Below are 26,155 nucleotides of genomic sequence, written 5' to 3' on the forward strand. Positions count from 1 at the left end.
GTGGCTCCCAGGCATCAGCACAATACAAATAATGATGTTTGGGTAATATTTTCCTTGACGCTTCTGTTAATGATATGTGTAACACGTGGAATGATTTAAATCAAAGTGATTTAAATCAAAAAACAGGAAACTCAAATTTAAATAATCAATTTTAATGCTGTTTTGCATTTCTACTTTTTAATTATTTTCCTAAAGAAAGGTTGAGTCTCATTAGCTAGTAACCATTAAAATATGTTCATTTCAAAGCAAATACAGCCTTTACAAAAAATTTGGTGCTTCCAGAAGGATACACTATATCAATACACACTTATTTAAGCTGTTACAGTAAAAGTTTTGTTATCCGGCATGTTAAGGGCCTGGGGGGTGTTGGTAAGTCAAAAATTCAGGTTAACTAAGAGAGGGAGTTTGGATGCAGGAGGGGGCTCAGGATAGGAGGTCGGGGCACAGGACGGAGCTTGGGGTGCCAGATCCAGGCGGTGCTCACCTAGAGCAGCTCCCCACAAGCAGCAACACGTCCCTGTTGCTCCTAGGCTGAGGTGTGACCAGGCGGCTCTGCGTGCTGCCTCTGCCTGCAGGCGCCGCCCTCGCAGCTCCGCGTGCTGCCTCTGCCTGCAGGCGCCGCCCCCGCAGCTCCCCTTGGCCACAGTGCCCAGCCAATGGAAGCTGCAGAGCTGGCGCTCAGGGTGGAGGGCAGCGGTAGGAGGGACATGTCACCACTTGCAGGGAGGGGCCCAAGGTGAGAACCACCCAGATCCACACCCCAAAATTCCCCCTGTCCCAAATCTCTGCTCTGAGCCCACTCCTGCACTCAAACTCCCTCCCAGAGATACCGCCCTGCACCCCCCCCAAAATGCCAGTTTCGAGAGCTTTCCAGTTGGAAAAGTGCCAGATAACACAGCTTTTACTGTATATAGTTCAACTTATGTTTATTTGGAATCTTATTTTTTACCTTTTAATGACGGTAGAAAATGGTGAATAATGCACTTCTTGTTTACTAGATGATTTTTCTTTTTACTTATGAATTGTGTCAAACTATTTGGATGAAAACAAATTCAATTAAATGCAGAAAGAGCATTTTAATTTTTTTTATTAGTTTAATAAATTACCTTACAGGTACTGAGTATGTAAGAAAATAGTTTATCAAACCATGTTTTGCATTTAGAACTGATTTATTAAACAAAGCAAGTATCTGTAGTTAGTGAACTGAACTGATTGTTTCTGGTCACGATGTCGTTCAAGATAGTCATCGAACTGAACTAGCTGAATAAACTAAAATGAAAACATTCTCTCTACACCTACAAAAGAGACAACTGCTGTCAAAAGCAGGTCTAGTACTTCAACAAACTCTGGTTCTAGGCGCTTAGTCAGTAATTTCCACCAGTTCAGTAGTTTGACTTTCTTTAAGACAGGGTTTTGGAGCAGAGCCCAGAGCTGGAGCGTGGAGCAGCTTCAGAACAGTGGAGCTGCAGGTTTTTGCCTGTAGCTGGAGTGGAGCCGAAGCACAGCTCCAAAGCCCTGCTTTAAGACTTCTATAGCAAACATGAACTGCTTAATATTTAAATTATTTTAATAGATTATAATAAATGTAAGCCTTAATAAAAGTTGACAATTTCACATTTAATTTTACTGGGTTTTTTAAATAAGATGGTATTCAAATAAATAAAAAATTCAATTTAAATAAAAATCAATTTTTTAATTTTTTTTTAATTTTTTTTTTATTACACTCTTAAAGGAGACTACACCCATTGGGTTTACTTAAGTAACAGCAGTTGCTGTACTATGATACAATGCTATGATTCAGGATAGATTAGAGAGTGTACATTTAAATTAATAGTAATGACATATCTATAGTTCAAAAGTAGTCCAACATTAAGATTTTGTAAAAATACGATTTCACAAAATCTAAAGGTAACAAGAATGTTCACATGAAATGTTAATTTATCACTGATTTTTTTTTAAAGAAGAAAAATCAAACATTTTCCCTTGCAATAACATCATCCTACTTCAGTAGACAAGCTAGCAATTGAGAATAAATGGAAACTGAGTAGACTTATTTTCACTAAGTGATATGCAAAAACTAAAAGAATAAATGATAAAAAGTATGTTAAGTGTTTAGCCTTAATACAAGGTGGAACTGACAGGCAATTTATGTGTATTGCTTGACTATAAAAGTTATCATCATCTGCCATGTTGAATAGTGTCAATCTTTAAAATGCTACAAATCAGGGGTTCTCAAACTTCATTGCACCATGACCCCCTTCTGATAACAAAAATTACTGCAAGACCACAGGAGGGGGGACCGAAGCCTGAGACTACCCAAGCCCCATCACTAAGGGGGCGGGGCAGGGCAGGGGGCAAAGCCAAAGCCCAAGCCCCACTGCAAAGCCGAAGTGCAAGGGCTTCAGCCTCAGGCAGGGGGCCTATAACCTTACATCCACCACCCAGGGCTGAAGCTCTCAAGCTTGGGCTTAGGCTTTGGCCCTGGCCCCCTGCAAGTCTAAGCCAGATCTGGCAACCTCATGAAAATAGGGTTGTGAACCACTTTGGGATCCCAACCCACAGTTTGAGAACCACTGCTATAAAATATGTCCCATTAGAAAACAAGTCTTTTTTTAAATTGAAAATTTAACTGTACACTGATTATGCTACAATATTCTGGGATATAGCAAACTAATGTCATTAAGAGATAAATGACATTTTGCCACACATTAGAGTGCTAAAAAAAGGCTAAATGTTGTATATTAATATTCAAATAGCCAATTTTCAGACGCATAACATACAAAAACTGTAATGTCAACATAAAAGTAAAACCAAATTACTAGTCTTCAAGTTGGAAATGAAAACTTGTGTCTGGCATTCAGCAAATAATTACTCAAGAGTTCGGTTTTTACAACCCTCTGCTATGAACATGTCTTCATATTTAAGTTAACTACACCTCATTTAACACAAAACATTCCTTTATCATCTTAAATATATAAACTAGTAATGGTAAGTAATTGTTAACAATGTGTTTACATTTGTGAATTGGGGTTAGCCAGCTATTGGTAAAATGCAACAATTCAGTCCCTAGGATTACAGAAAAAGGTAAACAAAAAAAAAGTATGGATGAAAAAGGTAAACCAAAAAAAAAAAAAAGGAGCATATGCATGGTATTTCACATTTTGTCTGAAAATGTAGGGAGCCACTTCCCAAAACAACTTTTACCAGACTAAGGCCTGGTCTTCACTACAGGGAGATCGATGCTGCTGGGATTGATTTAGTGAAAACCTGCTAAATCAATGGTCAACCCCGTTATTTCAGCTCCCCAAGAAGATTAAGGTAAATTGACCAGAGTCTCTCCTGTCAACGCAGCTCAGTAGACACCATGGTAAACTGACCTAAGCTACATCAACTCCAGCTACTAGCATATCATCTTAGGTCGACTTAGCCATGTAGTGAAGACAAGCCCTTTGTCTCGAAATGCAACCAGACAGTTCCCATCAGTAGCACACAATCTACTGTACAGTAGAATCTAGACTTCAAAAGGTCCTGAAGCAGTCCAATCTAAAAAAGCAATGGTCTAGGTCTAGCAAGGATCCAGTAGCGATCCCTAGGTGTGATGCTGAGGACAAAATGAGGAATCTATAATACTAGTCACACAGGTTCATATTCTCAAAGACATGTAAGCACCCAACTCCTGTTGATTTCAATGGGAATCAGGCACCTAAATGCCTTTGAGGATCTGGGTCATCAGTATACACCACTGTTTTTCAAAGTATGGGTCACGACCCAGTACTGGGTCACGGAATGTCAGGCACCGCGTCGCTTTGCTGATTACAATTATAAAGATCATTGCCATGCAGCAGGAGAGAGGTAGGGGGTGGCAGGAACCAGGGAGAGGAGCAAGTTAGGCTTGCAGCAGCCCTGCAAGCCCCTTCTCCCAGCCCCGGAGCTCCATTCTGTCTACCAGCAGGGAGAGAGTGAGTGGCCCCTCGCTCAGAGCTAGCTGCTCCCGGTGGGGAGAGGGCTGGGGGGAGTCCTCTGGTCCCAGACCTGGGGGAGCCTGCCTGCACCCAAACTCCTTATCCCTGGCCCCACTCGAGCCTTCACTCCCCCTACATCCCAACCCTCTGCCCTAGCCCTGAGCACCCTCCTGCCTCCTGAACCACTCATCCCCAGCTCCACCCTAGAGCCCTCAACCCCACACACTATTCTCTGCCCTACCCTGGGACACCTCAACACTCCCAGTGTTAGTTATGTAAAACAGGTTAAGCTAGAATATATTGCAATATTATGGTTTTATGAAGACACACTTATGTTTGGTCACAGGCTTCAACAATTTTCTTCAACGGGGTCACAAGGAAAAAAGTTTGAAAATCACTGGCCTAAACTATAAGTTCTGCATGGGCATCAACGACAGAAGTCTTAAAAGATAAGGCAAAAGCATCAAGGTTCAGGACTTATGCTACAAGGGCTGACAAGTCCCAAATTCAGCTAAAACGGCTGATTACATTTCACTACTATCAGCAGAGGTGACGGGGACTCCAGTACCCTGAATCCCATAAAGGACAAAGATCACGTGTCTGGGAGGCAATGAGAAGCCCACAACAGGGTTTCCGTCTGCAAAGCATCGGCCACAGAAAATGGTAATCATGGTAGGATGGCAGGTCTAGCTGGCTGATCGGTGCCCTGTCTGACTCACAGTTCTCCTCCTGCTTCTCCTCACAAATCACCCCCACACACTTCCTACGCGTCTCAGCGCCTGGGCAGAGACGCCCCCGCCTGCATCACGACCCTGGTACAATCCGCCCCCCCCCCCGACCAGCTACTCTCCGACTCCCTCCCCGCCGGGAGTCACCTGCCGTCGCCCTTCGGCCCCGCTGCCCACACAAGTCACTGCCCCTCAGCCCAGCGCTTCCTCCGGCGGCCCCACCGTGACCCCCGGCCCTGCAGCCGCTCTGCCCGCGCCACGGGGCGCAGGATGGCAGCGCGGGTGGGGAGGCTCGGCCAGCACCGAGCCCCTCCCGCCCTGCTCCTCGCGGCGGTGGGAGAAGGGCCTGTCCCGAGGGGAGCCCCGCTCCGCCGCCCAGGCCCGGTTTCCCCGCCGGGGCGCCACACTCACCTGCTCCTTCCGCTGCCTGCCTGGTCCCCGCCGCCTCCTCCGCCGCCGCCCGGGGCGGAGAGGGTGGGATGGGGCGAGGGGGGAGTCCGTCCTCCCGGGCCTGAGCGCGGAGCCACACGGGGAGGAAGACGAGGAGCGCGGCCCGCTCCGGCCACCGAACGGCGCTGCCCAAGCACAGGGGCTGCCGGGAAAGCAGCGCAACCAAACGGCCGGCCCCAGCGCCGCCGCCGCTGCCGCCGTCGGGAGGAGGAGCCTTGGCTCACCGGAAACCGCCTTGCCGCCATGATCGTGCGTAGCAGCGCAACTTCCGGCCGCGCAGGCCTGAAATGGGGGAGGGTGGGGCCTGCTCAGGGGAAGAGAAGGGGGAGGGGCCTGAAATGGGGGAGGGTGGGGCCTAGTCATGGAAAAAGAAGGGGCGGGGCCAGGACCTGTCAGAGGACGAGAAGGGGGCGGGGCCAGAAATGACAGAAGGGTGGGGCCTGGTCAGGGAAGGAAAAGGGGCGGGGCCTGGTTGGGGGAAGAGCAGTAGGGTTGTCATCTCTAATTGCTGGTAAGGGGGCCTTCAAGGCCTCACCCCGATCTGCCTCTTCCCCCCAAGGGTCCACCCCGCTCCACCTTTTCCCTGGAGGGTCTGCCACCTGTTCCCCCAGGCTTTGCCCCTCCTCCGTCTCTTCTCGTTAAAGCCTCTCCCTCCTCCCCATCCCTCACTGGATCATCTCCACCTCTCTCCCCCACCAGCTGGGCGCCCTTTGTGCCGAGACTGGGACAGGAGCTGCTGCAGCCTGACAAGGTGCCTGCCTGTAAGTATGAGGCAGCCCTGGCTAAGCAGGGACTGGCGAGGGTTAATCACACGGTACCTCCCCTGACCCGCAGTAACCAGACTTTTGGTGTCCAATCAGTATGTCTGACTGCACCCTGCCAGTTCCCCTTTTCAACTGGACTTCCCATAGGCATATCTCTTCAGTGTGTTCAGATGCTGGACTGATTGGGAATATTGAACATTTAAGCTGTGTTGCATAATAGTGAGAAGTTAGCTCAGTCATATAGTGTTGTTCCCACTTCCATGAGAAGGCACCTCAACGGTGACTGCCACCATCCTGGCTGAAACATGAGGGATTAAACCAGGGACTTCTAGTGCTAAAAACATAAGTGGCTACATCATGGCTACAGAGCCATGGCTCTCTAGTTGGGGTTGTAAGACATTCATACCCTCTGTGGATCTGGCACAGGGAGGTACCTGTAACATGTTCATCAGTGGGTTACGCAAGCACTTCAGGTACAAATATTACAATTTGTTTTAAAAGTTGCTTTTCACCATTGTTGGTGTGAGTGAACTGAATTATTCAAAAGTTCTCCAAAAGCAAACACTAAAGGGGTACTAAAATGGACAACATGTATTTGTTTGAATATTATTGGGCTTGAGAGGTTGCATTTGCACAGTTGTAGTTGATCTGTCACTACCCTTCTCATTCTACAGATGGCTACATTTAAGCCAAATTGTGAAGCAATTTAATATATGTCAAGGTGAAAGGTAGTAAATGAAACACCAACCTGTTGCCCCTAAACAAATAATAATTATAATAAAGCAGTAAGTAATTCCTTTTATTTGAGTGAGCTAAAAAAAAACCACATTTGAATGAATGACACTGCCCATCAGGTCACCTAAATTACCAGTTAAAGCAATGAAATGACAAAATATAGCACATTAAATATTGTTGATAACATGTAAAGCTATTGTTTTGATACCACTAAGTGCTTCAATACAAGTGGGTTTAATTAGATTTGTAGGAAGCAAAAATCCATGTGTTCCTCTGTCCCGAAGTTCAAAGGTAAAAGAATACTTAATGCCAAGATCATAAGCCCAGTCATCTGAACCTCCAGGAGCTAAATCTGTAGGAGAAAGAAAAGGAAACAGATTATTACCTGCAACCTTGGCCTCAGTCCTACACACTGCCTTGTGCTAGAGAGGATACTCTGTCATACTGATTATAGTACTAAAAATGATACTTACAGATAGTTTGTGCACCAGGGCCAGACTCATACATTTTCTGAGTTGTTTTTCTAATAGCAAGAACTACTTTATTTGCCACAGATAGCTGCAATCAATAAAATACTAATTAATTTTTATAATTTAGTAAAAGTGTTTCACACTGAGTCTGTTAGGGCATTTTAACCATCCACTATGGGTACAATAAAGAGAGAGGACCTGTTTACAACATGGTTGTCCCCAGACCTGGCTGCATTGCAGTTTGTAATGTGAATATGTGGTTGGCTTTAGAATGCTTACAAGATGTGGTTAAACATGGTTAGGTTATGTCCATTTCCTGTCAAATATTGTTTAAGTAACCTTTAAGTATTTTAAGTTAAAATTAGTGTTGAAGCATACAAAAAAGGATTTAATAATACACTACTCTTAAACAACTGACTAGAATAAACTATTCTTTAATTAGTTTACAGGATGTTACATATCTGCTTCACAGGGAAAGAAGTGACAAATCTATATTTTCTTTATCTTCTTTCACAAATATATTAGCTAGGATAAAAAAATAAATTTTAAAGGGATATAAACCCTCAACTTTCAGGCCATAACATGGTCACTAATTGAGGAGGCTTGGGAAGAAACATTCCCCTGGGGGCAAGTTATTTCATGTTGGCTATAGGATTTTTTCCTCCTTCCTGTGAAGGCTGGCACTGGTCACTGCTAGAAACAGCATACTGGACTGCATAGAGATCTGGTCTGATCAAATATGACAGTGTCTGTGTTCCTACTCTATCACTGTACAAAGTCCATTAATTTAAAAAAAGGAAAAAAAATTCCATTAAAGAGACAGTAACAGCTCATTTTCAAAATCTTCCTTAAAGACCTTGGATCTGTGTGGGGAAAGAATGGGAGGATATGGAAAGGTTGGAGGCAACATGAAGGAGCAATCCCAAATACCCATCACCTGTTGCTGCTGCTGCTTGGCCCCATGCCAGGGATGCTGTGGCATAAAGAATGTCATGAGACTGCCCAGGGAGGTTGTGGAAGCTCCTTCTCTGGAGTTTTCAAAAGGAGGCTGGTTAACAATGTTACCTCCAATTTTTTACATCCATGTGCGGAATGATTTTGTTATGTGTACCAATATGGAGGTGATGTGTGGCAGAAGTGGGGCCGAGGGGTTTGGCGTGTGGTAGGGGGCTCGGGGCTAGGGCAGAGGATTGAGGTGCAGGGGGTGAAGGCTATGGCCTGGAGTGAGGCGCCTCTCCCCAGCTGCAGCAGCTCTGGTGGCGCCAGGGCCGGGGCTTCTCTCCCCAGGCACGGCAGCTCTGGCAGGGCCAGGTCTGGGGGAGAGGCGCCTGTGCTGTGCAGCTTAGAAGGAACTTAGCTGGATAGACATTTGTCTTGGATGGTATAGACCAGTGATTCTCAAAGCCAGTCCGCCGCTCATTCAGGGAAAGCCCCTGGCAGACTAGACCGGTTTGCTTACCTGCTGCATCCGTAGGTTCGGCCATCGCGGCTCCCACTGGCCGTGGTTCACCATTCCAGGCCAATGGGGGCTGCAGGAAGTGGAGGGGGCCAAGGGATGTGCTAAACACTGCTTTCCACCGACCCCATTGGCCTGGAGCAGTGAACTGCGGCCAGTGGGAGCCGCGATCTGCTGAACCTGCGGATGCAGCAGATAAACAAACCGGCCCGGCCTGCCAGGGGCTTTCTCTGAACAAGCAGCAGAGCGGCTTTGAGAACCACTAATTTAGACCAGTGGTGGGCAACCTGCAGCCCACGGGCTGCGTGTGGCCTGTGGGCCACAGGTTGCCAACCATTGGTTTAGACACAACAAATCCTGAATCTTTGAAGGAGGTTAGACTAGATGACACTTACCGTCCCTTCTAATCCTATGATTCTATGTCCACTCTGATGATGTCCTGTGTCTCCACATTGCAGGTCCCATGGAGTGAAAAGCCCTTCCTCATTCTGTCAGCCACTTCCTACTCCTTCCCTGATCCCATGCAGGAGGCACTTGGAGTAAAGAACCCCTGTCCCACTCCCCCATGCATGGAAAGCATCCGGAAATTGGTCAGAGGGAGCAGGGAAAGAATTCTTTACTCTGTGAGGCTTCTTGTCTTACTCCTTACCCCAAGAAATCTTGTGAAGCTCTTCAGCAACCCAAGTAGCCTAGCTGGCCTGCGTATATTGGCTAACTCCAACCTAGCCTGGATCTCTTTTCCTAATCTAGATAAACCCGAAGACCTGGGGGCTAACCAGTGGAGGAAAAAGAACAATGGTGTTCTTCACTTCCCAGCTTCCCCGGTTTATCCTGTTGATTAATAGAATGGGAGATGATCCTACACAACTCTTAGGCTCTGCAGGAGAGAGGAGCCCTGATCGTGTGGATCTGCAGAACTTCACAGGACTTAGACTTCTTTTATACAGGCCGTCGGAGACCATTAGCCTCAGGACCCCTGGCTAGCGTACAACGTCATAACCTGCAGAATCAAAGAGGTATTCTGCTTCAGTGGACTACCTGTGATCTGCTGGTCCTCCTAAGGACTTCAGGGTCTGTAAAAAAGGGCTAGTCTTCATCAGACCATTAGGACCATTTAAACATATTTCCCATAGAAAAAGATTTACTTAAGGTGCAGTAAAGGCTGCAGGCACCTATCAGTGTTATGGGTGCACACTCTTCAAGAGCAATAGAGTTAAAATAAAGTTGCAGACTCAGTAGGTTCAGATATAGGGGAAAACTTACAAGAAACCTGTACTTGAATGTACTGAAATGCCATACTAAGGTACTCAAATTACCTTTACTTTGCCCCCTTAGCGATGCCTTGAAAATATCAGAAAGTCTGGCTACCTTATCCATCCAGAATAAACACTTTCATCTTATCAGTGTCCTCCAAAACTAGAATACTTTCTTGTAATCATATAGTGGTGGTGCCAACAACCAGCTTCCTTATGCTCTTATCCATCGAAAAATCCATTTTCCCAAATCTTGAACAGACTCAAAGCCTACTGAAGGCAGTCATTCACACTTCTCATTAAATATCCATTCCTGCAAGGTGATGAAGATGGGAGATATAGATGAAATTTAATAAGTGGTAACACTTACCAGCTCATCATGGTCTTTACTTTTATTCGTAGTGTAGGAATATGGAAACAGTACCATCTGTGAGTAAGAGTGTATAGTTATATATGCCTTAATGTGATCTTTATGCTTTTGGAGAAAATGAGCCACAGCTTTCACTTCTGGTTCAGACTCAGGATAGGGTCCACAGTATATTTCATGACAATCATTATGAGAGGCACCTTTACCTGTAATAAGATAGAGGATACAATGTCACCTGTTGAGTTCTTACAGTATACACTGAATTGTCTCATGGCTCAGTGACAATATAAAGCATTAAGTTGCTATACAAGTGAGCATAGAAACTGGGACATCTTGGATGCATCATTACTGCATGTATCATTATTGCACCGTTAAAGCATCTGGGCCTGATTCTCCACTATCTTGCCTTACATAAAAAAATTGGAGAGGATACAGAAAAGGGCCACAAAAATTATTTGAAAGCTGGAGAAAATGCTTTACATTCAGAGATCTAAAGAGCACAATATGTTTAGCTGATCAAAAAGAAGTTTGAGAGGTAACTTGATTACAGTGTATAAGTACCTTTGTGGGGAGAAAACATTGGTACCAAGGGATTCTTTAATCTAGCAGAGAAGGACATAACAAGAACCAATGGCTGAAAGCTGAAGCTAGATCAATTCAAATTGGAAATAAGGCACAATTTTTTAACAGTGAGATTGATTAACCATTGGAACAAACTACCAAGGGAAATGGTAGAATTGGAACAAACTCTTCTCATGGACTGCCTGTTGGATTATAACCTTTTACATTGATTCCAGAAGGATTTTTACAAATCAGCAGCCTCACCATCTCTGTTATGAAACTGACCTAAGAACTTTATTCATAGCTCTATGTAAATGGATCTTTTAACCATAGCAACTCTCTTTCTTTTTTCTTTTTATTAATAATTCTTAGATTTAGTTAATACAGATTGACTATAAGTGTGTATTTGGGTGAGATCTGAAATATTCATTGACCTGGTGAGCAATGTGTCCAGTCACTTGGCATTGGTAGAACTTTATATAATGGAAATAAGGTTTTTAGTAGTCCTCCCTATATTATACTTGGCTGTCTGGGTGGGAGCCAAAGGCTGGATTGCTTAAAGGGGACTGTATTTTGGCTTCTTGGTAACCAGATAGCTGTTTGGTTACTGGCTTGGTGAAATCTAATTACAGAATAAACCACCGGTTTTGGGGATTGTCCGCCCTATTCTTTGCAGTTTGCCCTGAATAAGCATTCTCAGTGAAGCCCCTCCAGGCACCACAGTCACAGCAGATATACCTTACAGACTTATGTAGGTATAATTACGTCATTCAGGAGTATGAAAAATCCATACTCCTGAGCAGGGGCGGCTCTAGACATTTCGCCGCCCCAAGCACGGCGGCATGCTGCGGGGGGCGCTCTGCCGGTCACCAACCCCGCGGCTTCGGTTGACCTCCCACAGGCATGCCTGCAGAGGGTCCGCTGGTCCTGCAGCTCCACTGAAGCCGCAGGACCAGCAGACCCTTCGCAGGCATGCCGCCAAAGGCAGCCTGCCTGCCGCCCTCCCGGCGAACGGCAAAGTGCCCCACACGGCATTCTGCCCCAAGCATGCACTTGGCGTGCTGGGGCCTGGAGCCGCCCCTGCTCCTGAGTAATGTAGTTATACTGACCTTAACCTCCCATGTAGACAACGCTATGTCAACAGGAGATCTTCTCCCTCTCGGGGAGGTGGGTTAACTACACCAACAGGAGACCTCTCTCCTGTTGGTATAGAAGCATCTTCACTTAAGCGCTACAGCGGCACAGCCCTCAGAGTTTCACAGCTAAATACAAGGTGGAACAAATTGTTTAGCATAAGTAGTTAACACATATTTCAAGGGACCATTCAAGGAGAAGTGGCCTGTTAACACGTCTCCAGTCAGAGAGGGGAAAGGAAGGGAGGCGGGGAAAAGGCAGCTGGGTGCGGCGGAGGGGTGGAGGCATTGTTAGTGGGTTGTAGGTTGTTGTAATAAGCTATAAATCCAGTTGTACCTAGTCAGTCCATGATTTCTAATGTTTAGCAAAGTTATGTATTTAAGCTCCATGGCTCATCTTTTGAAGATGATGAGCAGATTTCCTTTGAGAATGAGGATTGAGAGGTCACATTTAGAGTGATTGTTTTGTAAAAAAGTGTTCACACAATATGGTGTTTGTCTTTTATCATTTTTCTGTGTGAGGGTTTCATCCATATAATTATTATTGGGCATTGAGTGCACTGGATGAGATACATCACATGTTGTGATAGGCATGTGTAGGACCCATGGATCTTAATAGGTGTGTTGTGGGGGTGTTGATCATCGAAGCAGTGGAGATATGTCGACAGGTTTTGCATATTTTGTTCTAGCAGGATCTGATTCTGCTTTAAGTTAGTGTGTTCTGGTCCATAATGCCAACTGAAGTCAGTTGTAGTTGTACATGCTCAACACCTCTGAAAATGAAGCCCTTCCCTTAAAGAGTGGTTCTACTCTGAAAAATACCTCTGTTAAATTGAAATTGATGGGTTCCACCTTTATTGTTTCACAGTGATTCTGTGTCAGATATGCTCAGTTTAAGTAAAAAATATTTTGAAAAGAGTTATAAGACTCAGTCATTTTCGATAATGAAGAGTCTGCAGGCAAGATTATGTTGTGAGTTACACCTATACAATCCCATTATTTTTAATGGGTTTGCTAAGGTGTATATTATTGAAATGTAATTAGCAATTCTACTGAGGATCTCCAAGAAGAAATAGAATTCAGTTAGCTTTCTGATAGCTATATTGGCTCCACAAAATAGAAACTTACTTGAGTTACTGAAGTCATCCGATATGACTCGGTACACCCAGAAAGTAGGCCTGTTGCATATAAAGGTGTCCTTTTTTGCCATGTGCTGGCCACTGCTTCCTGCAGCTCCCATTGGCTGGGAACGGCGAACCACGGCCTCTGGGAGCTGCGGGCAGCCATGTAAATGTAAACAAAATGTCTGGCAGCCCGCCAGCTGATTACCCTGATGGGCTGTGTATGAGCTGCAGATTGCCCACCACTGCTCTAACCTCAGTGTGCCTGTTTCCTCACTTTTAAAATAGAGATGATGTTGGAGTTGCTAAGCATTTTAAGTGCTTTGAAAATTAAATGTAATATATAAATCCCTGCTGTAATTAATATTCACAGCATATAAATTTCCTATTAAACTTCCTGATTTCTCCAAGTTCTGTATTGATTAAGTAGTTTACGTTTTATATTACTCTTATATCTTATATGGTCACCATAGTATTTTAGCATCTCACAACTTTAATGAATTTATCCTCACAACACTCGGTAGGGAAGTTTCTTTATTCCCATTTTACTGATGGGAGAACAGGCACAAAGAGCTTAAGTGTCTTGTTGATAACCACACAGAAAGTATGTGGCAAAACTGGGAATTGTTCTCTGGTCTGCTGACCTTCTTATAAACGGTTTGATTAAGTTCATTACTAAGGTACATTGTCTTTATACCAGAAATGACTCTATGACTAGGTAAATAAAAATATTTTCAAAATGAAGAACTTTGAAGGTTAAAACTGAAATGTCTGTCATAAAATATAAAGAAAATTGCATCGTACCACACCAGCCTGCATCAAAATTCCTGTTCATGTCGGTACCAATGCACCTGTTGTTGCCGTGCTTTGAGCGGCTCTTCCTCCACAACCGATTCTGTGGACAGAGACTCAAAAATGTGGGTTTACATAAAAGTTTAGAAAAATGTTTATCACTATTTCATTTGCTAGTGAAAATGCAACTTTCACATTTCTAGATGTTGAGGCTAGAAACCTCCAATGAAGGGGAGCAAAATAGGAGATTTAGGGAGCCTATAAAACAGTAAGCTAGTTATCTGCATAGAATCGTAGAAGTATAGGACTGGAAGGGATCTCAGGAGGTCGGTTAATCCAGTCCCCTGTACTCAAGGCAGGACTACGTAATAACTAGACCGTTCCTGACAGGTGTTTGTCTAACTTATTCTTAAAAACCTCCAATAATGGAAATTCCGCAACCTCCCTAGGCAATTTGTTTGGTGTTTAACTACCATGACAGTTAAGAAGACTTTCCTAATGTCCAATCTAAACCTCTCTTGCTGCAGTTTAAGACCGTTGCTTCTTGTCCGATCCTCTGAAATTAACGAAAACAAATTTTTCACCCTCCTCTTTGTAACAACTTTTTATGTATTTGAAAACTGTTATCTTGTCCCCTGTCAGTCTTCTCTTCTCCAGTCTAAACAAACCCATTTTTTTTCAATCTTTCCCTCATAGGACACATTTTCTAGACCTTCAATAATTTTTGTTGCTCTTCTCTGGACTTTCTCCAGTTTGTCCACATCTTTCCTGAAATGTGGCACCTAAAACTGGACACAATACTCCAGCTGAGGTCTTATCAGCACAGAGTAGAGTGGAAGAAAGCAAGTCGTGTCTTGCTTTCAACACTCCTGCTAATACATCCCAGAATGCTATTCACTTTTTTTGCAACTGTGTTGCATTGTTGATTTAGCTTGTGATCCACTGTAACCCTCAGATCCCTTTCTGCAGTACTCCTTCCAAGGTAGTCATTTGCCATTTTATATGTGTGCTATTGATTGTTCCTTCCTAAGTGGAGTACTTGTCATTTGTCCTTACTGAATTTCATTCTGTTTACTTCAGACCATTTCTTCAGTTTGTCCAGATCATTTTGAATTTTAATGCTATCCTCCAAAGCACTTGCAACCCCTCCCAACTTGATATTGTTCACAAACTTTATAAGTGTACTCTCTATGCCATTATCTAAATCATTTATAAAACCACTGAACAGAACCAAACCCAGGACTGATCCTTTTGGACCCAATTCAATATGCCCTTCCAGCTTGACTGTGAACCACTGATAGCTACTCTCTGGAAATGTTTTTCCAACCATTTATTCATTCACTTTATAGTAGCTCCATCTAGGTTGTATTTCCCTAGTTTGTTTATGAGAAGGTCATGCAAGACGGTATCAAAAGTCTTACTAAAGTCAAGATATACCACATCTACCTCTTCCACCTTATCCACAAGGCTTATTACCCTGTCAAAGAAAGCTATTAGGTGGGTTTGACACAATTTGTTCTTGAAAAAGATGTTGACTTATTTGTCACTTTATTATCTTCTAGGTGTTTGCAAATTGATTGCTTGATTATTTGCTCAGTTATCTTTCCAGGTACTGAAATTAAGTAATGCTAAACATGCTAGATAACAAGACAAAAAGTTGTACGGTACAACACCTGGTTGGTCTGGTATAATTATTTTGATTTGACTAGAACTTGGACTACGCAAATAGGGGAGGACTCAGAAGATTTGTCCAGACACACAATTTGACAACTGCAAATCAAAATCACATTTGAGCTTAATGGAAGATTTTGTTAAAAGACTTCTGAGGGGGGTAATTAAGAGAATTTCGAAAGATGCTGCTTAAAATAAATACTGTACAATTTTTGCATACAAAAAGGGAACTTGTGACGTTCTTACTTGGTATCTATTCAGTCAAACTCTCATTGAGGTCCATGGGAGTTTGCCCACATAATGACAAAGTAAAAATTGAGTGAATATTTTAGAATGTGGCTCCATGACCCAAATTCTCTTGTTACCTTAATCTCACTCCATTGATTTCAATGGCACTGTGCATTGTAACTAGGAGATGAACTACTGCTAATGATAGAATTTTCATACACCAAACTCTTTTGCATGCACAGATTGAGACCCGTTGGGTATATCATGTGTAAAGTCTATGAATTATGGATGCAACTGGTAGCCTGTAAAGACTCTGTATATAAAATTGAACATACACAAATAGAGGCTGGATTTTAAAAACATAGCCCAAAGTTTATAGAAATGGAGAAGATAGGTGGCATAAACATACAGCCAAGGGTAGCATAAAATCCCTCTTTACCCTATAAAGGATTAATCCCTCCTTTACCTGTAAAGTGTTAAGAAGCTCAGATAACCTGGTTGGCACCTGACCAAAAGGACCAATAAGGGGAGAAGATACTTTCAAATCTGTGGGAGAAGGTTTTTGTTTTGTGTTCCTTTGTTCTCTCCAGGTCCGCGACGAACCAAGGCAAGAAAAATACATTTCTCTAAGCCATATCTGAACTAAGCATCCAGTATTACAGAAATAGTAAGTATTAGTAAGGAAATGTGTTAGATTATCTTTTGTTTTAGCTTGTGAATTTTTCCTGTGCTAAGAAGGAGGTTTATCCCTGTTTTTGTAACTTTAAAGTTTTGCCTAGAGGGCAAATCCACTGTGTTTTGAATCTGATTACCCTGTAAGTTATCTTCCATCCTGATTTTACAGAGGTGCTTCTTTTATCTTTTTTTTTAAATAAACTTCTTTTAAGAACCTGATTGTTTTTCAGTGTCCTGAAGACACAGGGGGGTTGATCTGTTCTCACCTTGTAACCAGTTGGTTAGGATATTAGTCTCAAGCCTCCCCAGGAAAGGGGGTATAAAGGCTTGGGAGAATATTTTGGGGAAGGTAGGGCTCCAAGTGGCCCTCCCTGAATGTTGTTTAAATCACTTGGTGGTGGCAGTGATACCAAGGGCAAGGAAGGAATTTGTGCCTTGGGGAAGTTTTAAACCTAAGCTGGTAGAAATAAGCTTAGGGGGGTTTTCATGCAGGTCCCCACATCTATACCCCAGAGTTCAGAGTGGGGAGGGACCCTGACAACAAGTTTCTGCCTACAAAGGGAATCTGGAAACTAAGTAAAAGGCTAAATTCATAAAGCAAATAAATCATTCAGCCTCTGGGAGTCTTGAACCTTCTTCTCATAGTAAGTAAAATACCTGATAAGACACTGGGATGTTGTCTGAGCTTACCTGTTGCTCATTTGTTTACTTGAAACAACAAGTACTTGGAAAACTATGCTATCTGGCCTTAGACCACAGAAAAGAGAAGTGAGTTGTTCAGTCAGGCCTTTGTGCCTTGTGGTGGACTGTCATAGTATTGACAGTCTTGCTGATGCAGCCTATCATAGTTATCACCTGACATCCGAAAGAATTAAAATCACAGGGTGGATGCTATGACACTCTTAAGCATTGGTTTGACCTGGTATCTGGAAAATGCCTGTGTTCTATGAGTTAAAATCACATATTTGCAGTAACTATTGTGGTCTATGAAGGGGCAAAGAATAGAGAAATTCCAAGTGCGAGTTCAGAGGTTTGGGCTCAAAACTGCCACATGGCACTTTGAAAAGTATGCCTTTAAATCTGTCCAGTATATCAGCCCTCACAGTACTTGTGAATAACATGCTGGAATGTTCCACAGTCTGTCTAGAAACCTACGTACAGTGGTCCACGTGTATTCATAGCCATCTACATTCATCACAGGCATGATGTAGAAATCAAGATGCTGCAGAAGTCTTGTCATGGTCCGATCTTTCTCACGGAAGTGGGTTGTCTGTAGAACATGAAAAGAACTTGTTCATAATGTTTATAATATTGTTTCCTCGCCATCCTGGAAAGGCATCTGACAGGTCCTCAGTTGGTCCTATGTAAAATAATAATGTGATGGTAGTGGCATCAGTCCAACCCCTGGAGGACAAATACCCACATCACAGAAGTCGCCACTACAACCAAAATCTTAGTTAGCACAGAGAGGCTTGGAATTCAACTAAAATGGAGATTCATCTGTCCGCTTACCCAACTGGGTGGTCACTCTAGGCCAGGACTGAGGCATATTGGTGAAGAAGCTTGTACTTTTGCTGCTTATGCAGATAAACAGTGTAAGTCTCCAAAGTTGTCACAAGCACTAAAACTGCTTAATAATAGCATTTGAAATGGCTGTTGCAAGTATGCATTGTTTTGGTTTTTAAAAATTATTAAAAATGAAACACACCCTTGTGCAAAGGGCCACCACAAGACCTAAGCACTACTTACATCCCACCTCTGCATAAGGGTAAATTGTACCCTAATAGATTTAGCTAGGTTGCTAAATGTAAAGAGTTAAGTTTAATAGTATCTTTTCCCCCCTTGTATGTCTTGCATTAGGCATATCCTATTATTGTAACTTCCCCTGTCCTTTTCATTCCCTGGCAATTGTTTTTCTCTGATGTGAATATTGTGCCTAAAAACAAGATTCAAAACATCATTAAGAATAATGTTTATTGTAGCCAAGAAACTACTACGTGGAATGTGTGTGGCTATATCTATGACAATTTTAATAGACATGTTCCTTTATAAAGTGACATGGGAATAAAGTTTTGGATTGAATTTAAAATGCTCAGGTAAATTAGATGAAGGAGATAGGGAGGCAAACAGTTTACATTTTCTCTCAACTTGTTAACTGCTTACAGATCTTACAGGTACATTTCAGTGGCATGACAGCAGCACAGCTGGTCATCATTTAGACCAACAGCAAGAGGTTAATTAGCATTAGCTCCTATGGGAGTGTTTAAGGCTTGCCTGTTTTCAAAGGGGCTTGATGGAGTTAAGTGCCCAAATCCTATTGACTTTCAAAGAGATTTGGGCACCTAACTCCTATAGGCTCCTTTGAAATCGCCTGTCTAAACTCTTTCACATACTGCCAGCCAATTCTGGAGCCACATTGATTTCAGTGGAGTTTTATGGGTGTAACTGAGGGCTGATGTTAGACCCTTATGTTTATTCTGATGCTTTTACTCTCTATATATCATTCAATTCCGCCTTCTAGTTGGGTAACTCTACATTTGAACTTTACCACTCAAATGCACTCTTAGGGTATGTCTGCACTGTCAAGCTGGAGGTGTAAATGCCATCTGGAGGAGACATATCCATGCTAGCTCTGATCGAGCTAGTGCTCAAAAAATAATGTAACTATAGCGGCAGGAGAGGCTGGCTGCCCTGAGTATGATACCATCTGAGATGTTAGGCAAGTACTCAGGTCAGTTAGCCCCTTCTGCTGTTCGTACCACTCCTATTTTTAGTGCACTAGCTTAGTCAGAGCTAGCATGGGTATGTCTCCTCCAGCTCGAAGTGTAGACATAGGTTTAGTTTGAAATACAATAACCTATGTTCTCCATTTCATAAATATGAAAGACTTGGCCTAACTTACTGCTGATGTGAAAAATTTACCCTTATAACTGCTATACAAACTGAGCTTTTTAATCTCTGTCTCATGCAGACACTTTATTCTTCAGTGCTGTGGCATTAAATTGAATAGGAAGTTGTTGAGATAGAGCACAATTTGCAAGAGAAGGAAAACATAAGGGTCAAGGTATTTTGTTTTGTTTTAAATATTGTAATGAAATATACTCACATGTCCTATGAACCACAGGCAAAAAGCAGGAGCAATCCATTCCCTTGCATGGATACCACAGTCAATCCATATGGCACTTTTTAGTGTTCTGTCTCTATTAGATGAAAGCTAATGAAAAAATATGGTATGTTTAAGGCTGTAAGAAAATTGTGGATTTTTGTTAGTTTCAAGAGCAGTGGCCACAGTGTATTAAAGTTGTGGTTTTGGTGCAATCAGTGTGTCCACACAGCACTAGGCAGACACTCCCCTGGAGGTCTAGTCTCAGGCTTCCCCTCAACCTGTTTCCTGATGAGGAAGGAAGACCCCCTGAGGCCATGGCTACACTGGAGAGTTGCAGTGCTGGTAGTGGGTTTACAGCGCTGCAACTTACTCTGTGTCCACACTTGCAAGGCACAGCCAGCGCTGCAACTCCCTGGCTGCAGCACTGGCTGTACACCTGGTCTGCTTGGGCTGTAACGATTGCAGCGCTGCTTGTCAAGTGTGGCCACCAAAAGCGCTGTAATTGGCCTCCAGAGTATTAGGAGATATCCCAGAATGCCTGTTCACAACAAACCAGAAGAGTGGCTGAACTCTGGGCACCCGGAGCTGTTTATCTAAAAAACAAACACAGCTGCTGTTTGCTCTAGCGAGCAGAGTCAGGCAGAGGAATTGCTTTGGAATGTTCACAGCTGTTTGCTTGAGGAGAGAAGCCACACGGTGGAGGGAGAGGGGGGAGTCCGTGTTGAGCAGCTGCCTATGTGGTCTGAAGGCTATTTAGGAGTGCATAATTTGCATTTAGTGAATAAGAGAGGGGTGGGGAAAGGGGTCAAAACTTTTAAAATGATTGAAGGTAGGTGCTGTGTATCTTCCAGTCCTTAGAACTTGCAAGGCAGGGAGCTGACAACAGTGTCAGCTCCAAAAATCCATTCTCTCTGTCTCCCCCACAATGCACCACTCCCAACAGCGCTGCAAATGCTGCAAATGTGGCCACACTGCAGCGCTGGTAGCTGTCAGTGTGGCCACACTGCAGCGTTCTCCCTACACAGCTGTACGAAGACAGCTGTAACTCCCAGCGCTGTAGAGCTGTAAGTGTAGCCATACCCTCAGGGTACCCAGACAGAAGCAGCAGCCCTGGGTGCACACCCACTTGTAAACTGCAGCACTTTCTTCCAAGGCATGCAGCCTTCCAAAGCAGGGCAGCAGCCAAAAGACACATGGTGTATCATATTTTGCTCTCAGAGGCAAGCATGGAAGAAAGGCAGTTGGGCCAAATTTGAGTGAGTGTCATTGCAATGTGGTGCACAGGGTCACAACACCACTCAAATTTGCGGCAACTATAAAAAGATGCAGTTTCCACAAAAAGATTGCATCTCGTGATTTTCTTACAGCTTTATTTATATTGAAGTGGCACATGAGAATGGAAATAGAACAGTAAACAAAAAGAAGCGAGACAAGAAAAGGAAGTGCTCTCTCCGAGTACGTCTACACTACCCACCGGATCGGCGGGTAACGATCAATCTATTGGGGATCAATTTTTCGCATGTAGTGTAGACGCGATAAATCAATCCCTGATCGCTCTCCCATCGACTGCTGAACTCCAGCTTGGTGAGAGGTGGAAGCAAAGTCGATGGGGGAGCTGTGGCAATCGACCCCATGCTGTGAGGTAAGTCGAACTAAGATACATCAACTTCAGCTATGCTATTCTCATAGCTGAAGTTGCATATCTTAGGTCAATCCCTCCCTAGTGCAGACCAGGCCTCTCTCTCTCCTGCATGGCGTTCCCAAGGAGACACTGGGCTGGATGCTGATCTCACTTACACTAGTTTTTGTACCCAGTAACTCAATTGACTTACTGTAGTGAAAAGAAGAGCAGTATTTGACCCACTACCTATGCCAAAGTTCAGTGGCACCCTGTTTACTTTTGGGAAGGGAGGAGTGGAGCATTTACAAAAGTTAAAAAAAAACAACACATTTTTCTATCACAAATTTTTTTGATTGAGCTACTAGTACCATTTTTTAAAATTCTCTCTGACAAAAACCTACACCTGTAGTTTAAATTACTACAGAAAAAGATTGCACATTAAATCATAACTGTACCTTCAATATATAAAGTGGTCGTTTCTCAAATGAAGATCCAATATATATTTTCTGGAGGAGATCAGCATTCATCTCTGTTATTTCTTCCATCCAAGAATATATCTATAAAGATGGAGTGAATCAGTTAGCAAATATAGATTCAGTTTAAAAGACTTCAGCCCCAACTCTGCTTTCCATGCACAGAAAATATTCCCACTGAAGTTAATGGGAGATTTCACATTTAGTGCAAGGAATGCATGGCTGTGCCTTCTTTTTAGAAAGGGAAGGAGGGATTTTTCCAAAATGCTTACATGATGTAGCTGCACAAGTTCCCACCCGCAATCAGTGGCTAATTATCCATAGCCAGCTCTTCTATCTCATACAATTTGAGTGACAAAAGAAGAACAAGATGAGTGAGGTAGTACCTTTTATTGGACCAACTTGTATTAGTAAGAAAGACAAGCTGTCGAGCTACACAGAGCTCCATGTCCCCTCTGGGAAAATTACCAAGAGTGTCACAGTTAAATACAAGTTCCAATAGATAGTTTAGCATAAGTATTTAGCATGTGTTTTTAGGGACCATTCAAGGTAAAGTGGCCTGAAATAATATATTCAAGAAAGAGGATAGGTTTCCTTAAAAGCTGTCTGGGTAGGGAGAAAAGCCAGAAAACACTTTTGGATATTTTTTTCAGAGCTTTTAAAGCCATATTTAAAACCAAAGAATGAATGAAAAGTGCTGTACTGAACAAGGTATGGAAGCTTGGAAGAATGTCAACAGAATATTCATTAAGAAGATTTTTATGGGAAAATATTAATTAGACACAGAAAAAAGTTAAATGTTTTGGGACTTTTGTTCAAAATTAGGTGTTCAGAGAAATATAGGCATATTTGTGTATCTAATTGACATGCATACATCAAGTAATTGTATATGCAAATAGCTAGTTACACTTCTAACCGTAGTAATTTGTTCATACATTTTCATATAGTTATACAAAAATTGAAAAGTGGATACTTTTTGACAGCTATCTTGAACACATGTTGTGTCACCAGATATAAAATCATCTGGAGCAGAAATACTATGTTCTCAATTTTTTTTCCAGTTTGATGATCCTTCATTTTTTAGCTTAATTAGAAAACATGTTTAAACTGTTAATAAAGTTATTAATGCAATACTCTATGATTTATCTGTTCTTTCCCAGCTCTACCACATAAACCCTAAACAAGACATTGCAAGACCAAATTAGGAAAGGAGCTAACATATGATTATACTAGCATAATTTATCTAGGACCAAACCCTTTAGTTCTAGCTGAATTTTTACTCAATTCATTACACCTGTAAGATAGACTTGTAAGATACTTTACAACAAATATAGTTTTTTTAAGCTGTTCTCCTGTTTCTTCTCTGTGATTTAGAAAAAAATATTAAATCATCCCTGACTATACATGGGGCCAGTAAAACTGAGTATTTTTTAAGGTTGCCTGACACTTCCCATTATGAGACCCTATTTTCAATTGCTTATAATTTTGTCAAACTCTAAAAGTTTAGGCTGAAATTTTACATGCCAAATATCAGTCACAGACTGTTTAAAAAAACAAACAACCAAACAAAAAAACCCTGCCAAAATGGCTCAGCTGTTTCCCAAAAAGGCCCAAGGACAATGTTGTTTTGCACATGTTAAAAAATTCTAGTTACCTTTTTAATATTTTTTTCTTTATGTTCTAGCACCCCCATGCTTGGAACAGGGACTTGAAATTTGTCAGGGGTTGACCTTTGTGTCAAGGATGTGCCTTTGGCCATCCCTGTAAAAATCCACCCAAATTTGACCAAGTTCTAAGCCTTTGAAAAATGACAGTTTGCACATACTCAGTAGAGACTTCTCTGATTTTACCAGCTAAAATCTCTGATGATTCCAGCCTCATTGAACATACTCTAGTTTCTCGTAGCTCCTTGTGCTGAAAAGTAGTATGTGATCAGGTACTTGAAGACTGTACGCTAATACATATCCACGAAGGGCCAAATTAAGAGAACACAGGAACATTAACTCTGGCATTTCCTAACTTCTGAGTGCTTGACTTTGCAATCTTAATATTTTTTTTAACATAGTTTTTTTGTGTGGAATATAAATGTACAGTGTAACTTGCATAAGGGATTATCTTTATTAGGAGCCTAATTTAACACTCATTGAAGGCCAGTTTCACAAAGATTAAAACAATTTTGATCCTGATCAGCTGGAAGGAAGAATTTAATCAGAAAAATGTGAACGGTAATTGGGAATCATTTACAAACATCTTACTAGGTGCCCAAAAAGCTACAGTCCCACTATTGAGGGAAAAGGCCATACTGGTCAAAAGATGGACCTGGTTTAAAAGGGAAGTGAGGGAAGCTATAAAAAATAAAAACATATAACAAATGGAAGAAAAGGGGAGCTGATAGGAATTATTATAAATCAGAAGTTGGGAATTATAGAGAATTGATAAGGGAAGCAAAGGGATCTATGGCCAGCAGACAATAAGAAGGACAATAAGAAGGACTTCTAAAATATATTAGGAACCAAAAGAACCCTCACATTGCTATTGATCCATTACTAGATTAAAATGGTAGAATTATCAATAATAATGCAGAAAAGGCAGAAGTGTACAATGAATATTTCTGTTCTGTATTTGAATAAAAACATGTGCTATAGTCTCATCAAAAGGTGATGGTAACACTTTTTCCATTCTGCTAGTATCTCTGGAGGATGTTAAACAGAAGCTACTAAAGTTAAACATTTTTAAATCAGCAGATCCAGATAACTTGCATCCATGAGATTTAAAAGAGCTAGTTGAGGAGATGGACTGTTCATGCTGATTTTCAATAAGTCTCAGAGCACTGTAAAAGTTCCAAAAGACTGGAAGAAAGCTAGTATTAGCTCCGTTTTTAAAAAGGGTAAACAGGATGACCTGGATAATTTCAGGCATGTCAGCCTGACATTGATCCTGGGAAATATAATGGAGAGACTGATACAGTACTTGATTAATAAAGAATTAAAGGAGGGTAATTAATGCAAATCAGCATGGCCTTATGGAAAATAGATCCTGTCAAACTAACTTGCTGTCTTTTTTTGATGAGATTACAAGTTTAGTTGATAAAGGTAATAGTGTTGATGTAATAGACTTCTGTAAGGCATTTCACTTGGTACCACATAGCATTTTGAATAAAAACTAGGGCAGTGATCAGCAACCTTTGGCACAATGCCTATCAGGGAAATCTGCTGGCAGGCTGGGATCGTTTGTTTACCTGCAGCGTCCACAGGTTTGGCCAATCACAGCTCCCACTGGCCACAGTTCGCCATTCCAGGCCAATGGTGGCCAGCACATCCCTCGGCCTGCGTGGCTTCCCGCAGCCCCCATTGACCTGGAATGGTGAACTGCGGCCAGTGGGAGCTGCAATCGGCCAAACCTGTGGACGCTGCTGGTAAACAAACCATCCGTCCCACCAGCGGATTTCACTGATGGGCCATGCGCAAAAGGTTGCCGATCCCTGAACTAGAGTGATATAAAGTTAACATGGCATATACTAAATGGATTAAAAACTGACTAGTTGATAGGTCTCAAAATGTAATTATAAATGGAGAATCATCATCAGGCAGGTGTGTTTCTAGTAGGGTCTCACAGGGATCGGTTCTTGGCCCTATACTATCTAACAGTTTTATCAGTGACTTGAAAGAAAAGGTAAAATCATCACTGATTAAGTTTGCAGATGACACAACAACTGAGGGAGTGGTAAATAATGAATAGGACAGGTCACTGATTCAGTGTGATCTGGATTACTTGGCAAACTGGATGCAAGCAAACAATATGTGTTTTAATAAGATTAACTCTAAATCAGTGGTTCTCAAACTTTAACAATATGTGAACTCCTTTCACTAAAATGTTGTCTCATGAACCCTGTCTTAAAAATGAATATTTCCAGGGATTTTCTCCTTTACCTGAGTTTAAATGATAAAAGCAGTGATCTTGGAAATATAATTTTTTTATGACATGCTTATTACACACTATTTATTATTATTTATTATTTATCATTACAGTATTTTTACTACATTATGAAAATGGCAACACTCTTCCAAGATCTCACTTTCGTAGCTTGTATCACTTTGAATAAGCCTGTTATAAGACAAGGCTCCTATGTTTCATCAAGGAGTATCAGATGTGAAACAACATGAAAGTATTTAAGAAGTCAACTCAGAGTTCCTCCTACACAAGCATTCAGGTCTTGAGCAGTCCAAGTAAACAATGCACATTACAAAAAAGCTTAAACTTGTTCTTCATAATCATTTTAAAAACAATACTAGCTGCCTATTTAATTTTAAAAACAGCAAAAAATATCCACCTCTCTTTCTATTTCTTATAAGGAATCTTGAAGTTTAAATTCTCATCAGTGTGATAGATGTGCTTGCTTTGATCTGCGTAGCTCTTGGAAGTCCAGGGGTTCCAGGCTGCTGGCCCCAGGCTGCTCGAGGTACCTAGGGACAGCTCTGTCCGTCATTAGGGAATTTTTTCCCAAGAACTCCCTGTAACTTTTTGCAAACCCCCAGGAGTTCATGAACCCCAGTTTGGGACCACTGCACTACAGTACTTGTATTAGGTGA

General features: G+C 42.2%; 2 protein-coding genes across 7 annotated transcripts in view; both read right to left on the reverse strand.

Moving 5' to 3' along the window:
• ZC3H13 (zinc finger CCCH-type containing 13) overlaps positions 1-5,364 on the reverse strand; it is a 59,171-nt gene extending 53,807 nt beyond the window's left edge. For 4 of the 6 annotated variants that reach the window (XM_050946979.1, XM_050946999.1, XM_050946989.1 and 1 more), the window contains exon 1: positions 5,102-5,318. The gene's annotated coding sequence lies outside the window, so the exon portion shown is untranslated. Of the gene's footprint in view, positions 1-5,101 lie in introns of all 6 variants that reach the window. The other 2 variants (XM_050947018.1, XM_050947009.1) reach the window with 1 other exon arrangement.
• Positions 5,365-6,689: 1,325 nt separating this feature from the next.
• The window catches only part of CPB2 (carboxypeptidase B2), a 34,228-nt gene continuing 14,762 nt past the window's right edge, over positions 6,690-26,155 (reverse strand). Inside the window, exons 5-11 of the mRNA XM_050949870.1 lie at positions 21,549-21,650; positions 19,473-19,580; positions 17,526-17,636; positions 13,805-13,895; positions 10,189-10,391; positions 7,113-7,197; positions 6,690-6,991 (exon numbers count right to left, since the gene is read on the reverse strand). Of these exons, the coding sequence (XP_050805827.1) occupies positions 6,807-6,991; positions 7,113-7,197; positions 10,189-10,391; positions 13,805-13,895; positions 17,526-17,636; positions 19,473-19,580; positions 21,549-21,650 (885 nt within the window). The 3' untranslated portion in view covers positions 6,690-6,806. The remainder of the gene's footprint in view (positions 6,992-7,112; positions 7,198-10,188; positions 10,392-13,804; positions 13,896-17,525; positions 17,637-19,472; positions 19,581-21,548; positions 21,651-26,155) is intronic.

The sequence above is a fragment of the Gopherus flavomarginatus genome, chromosome 1, assembly GCF_025201925.1.
Source record: "Gopherus flavomarginatus isolate rGopFla2 chromosome 1, rGopFla2.mat.asm, whole genome shotgun sequence".
In the NCBI taxonomy this organism is placed as follows: Eukaryota; Metazoa; Chordata; order Testudines; family Testudinidae; genus Gopherus; species Gopherus flavomarginatus.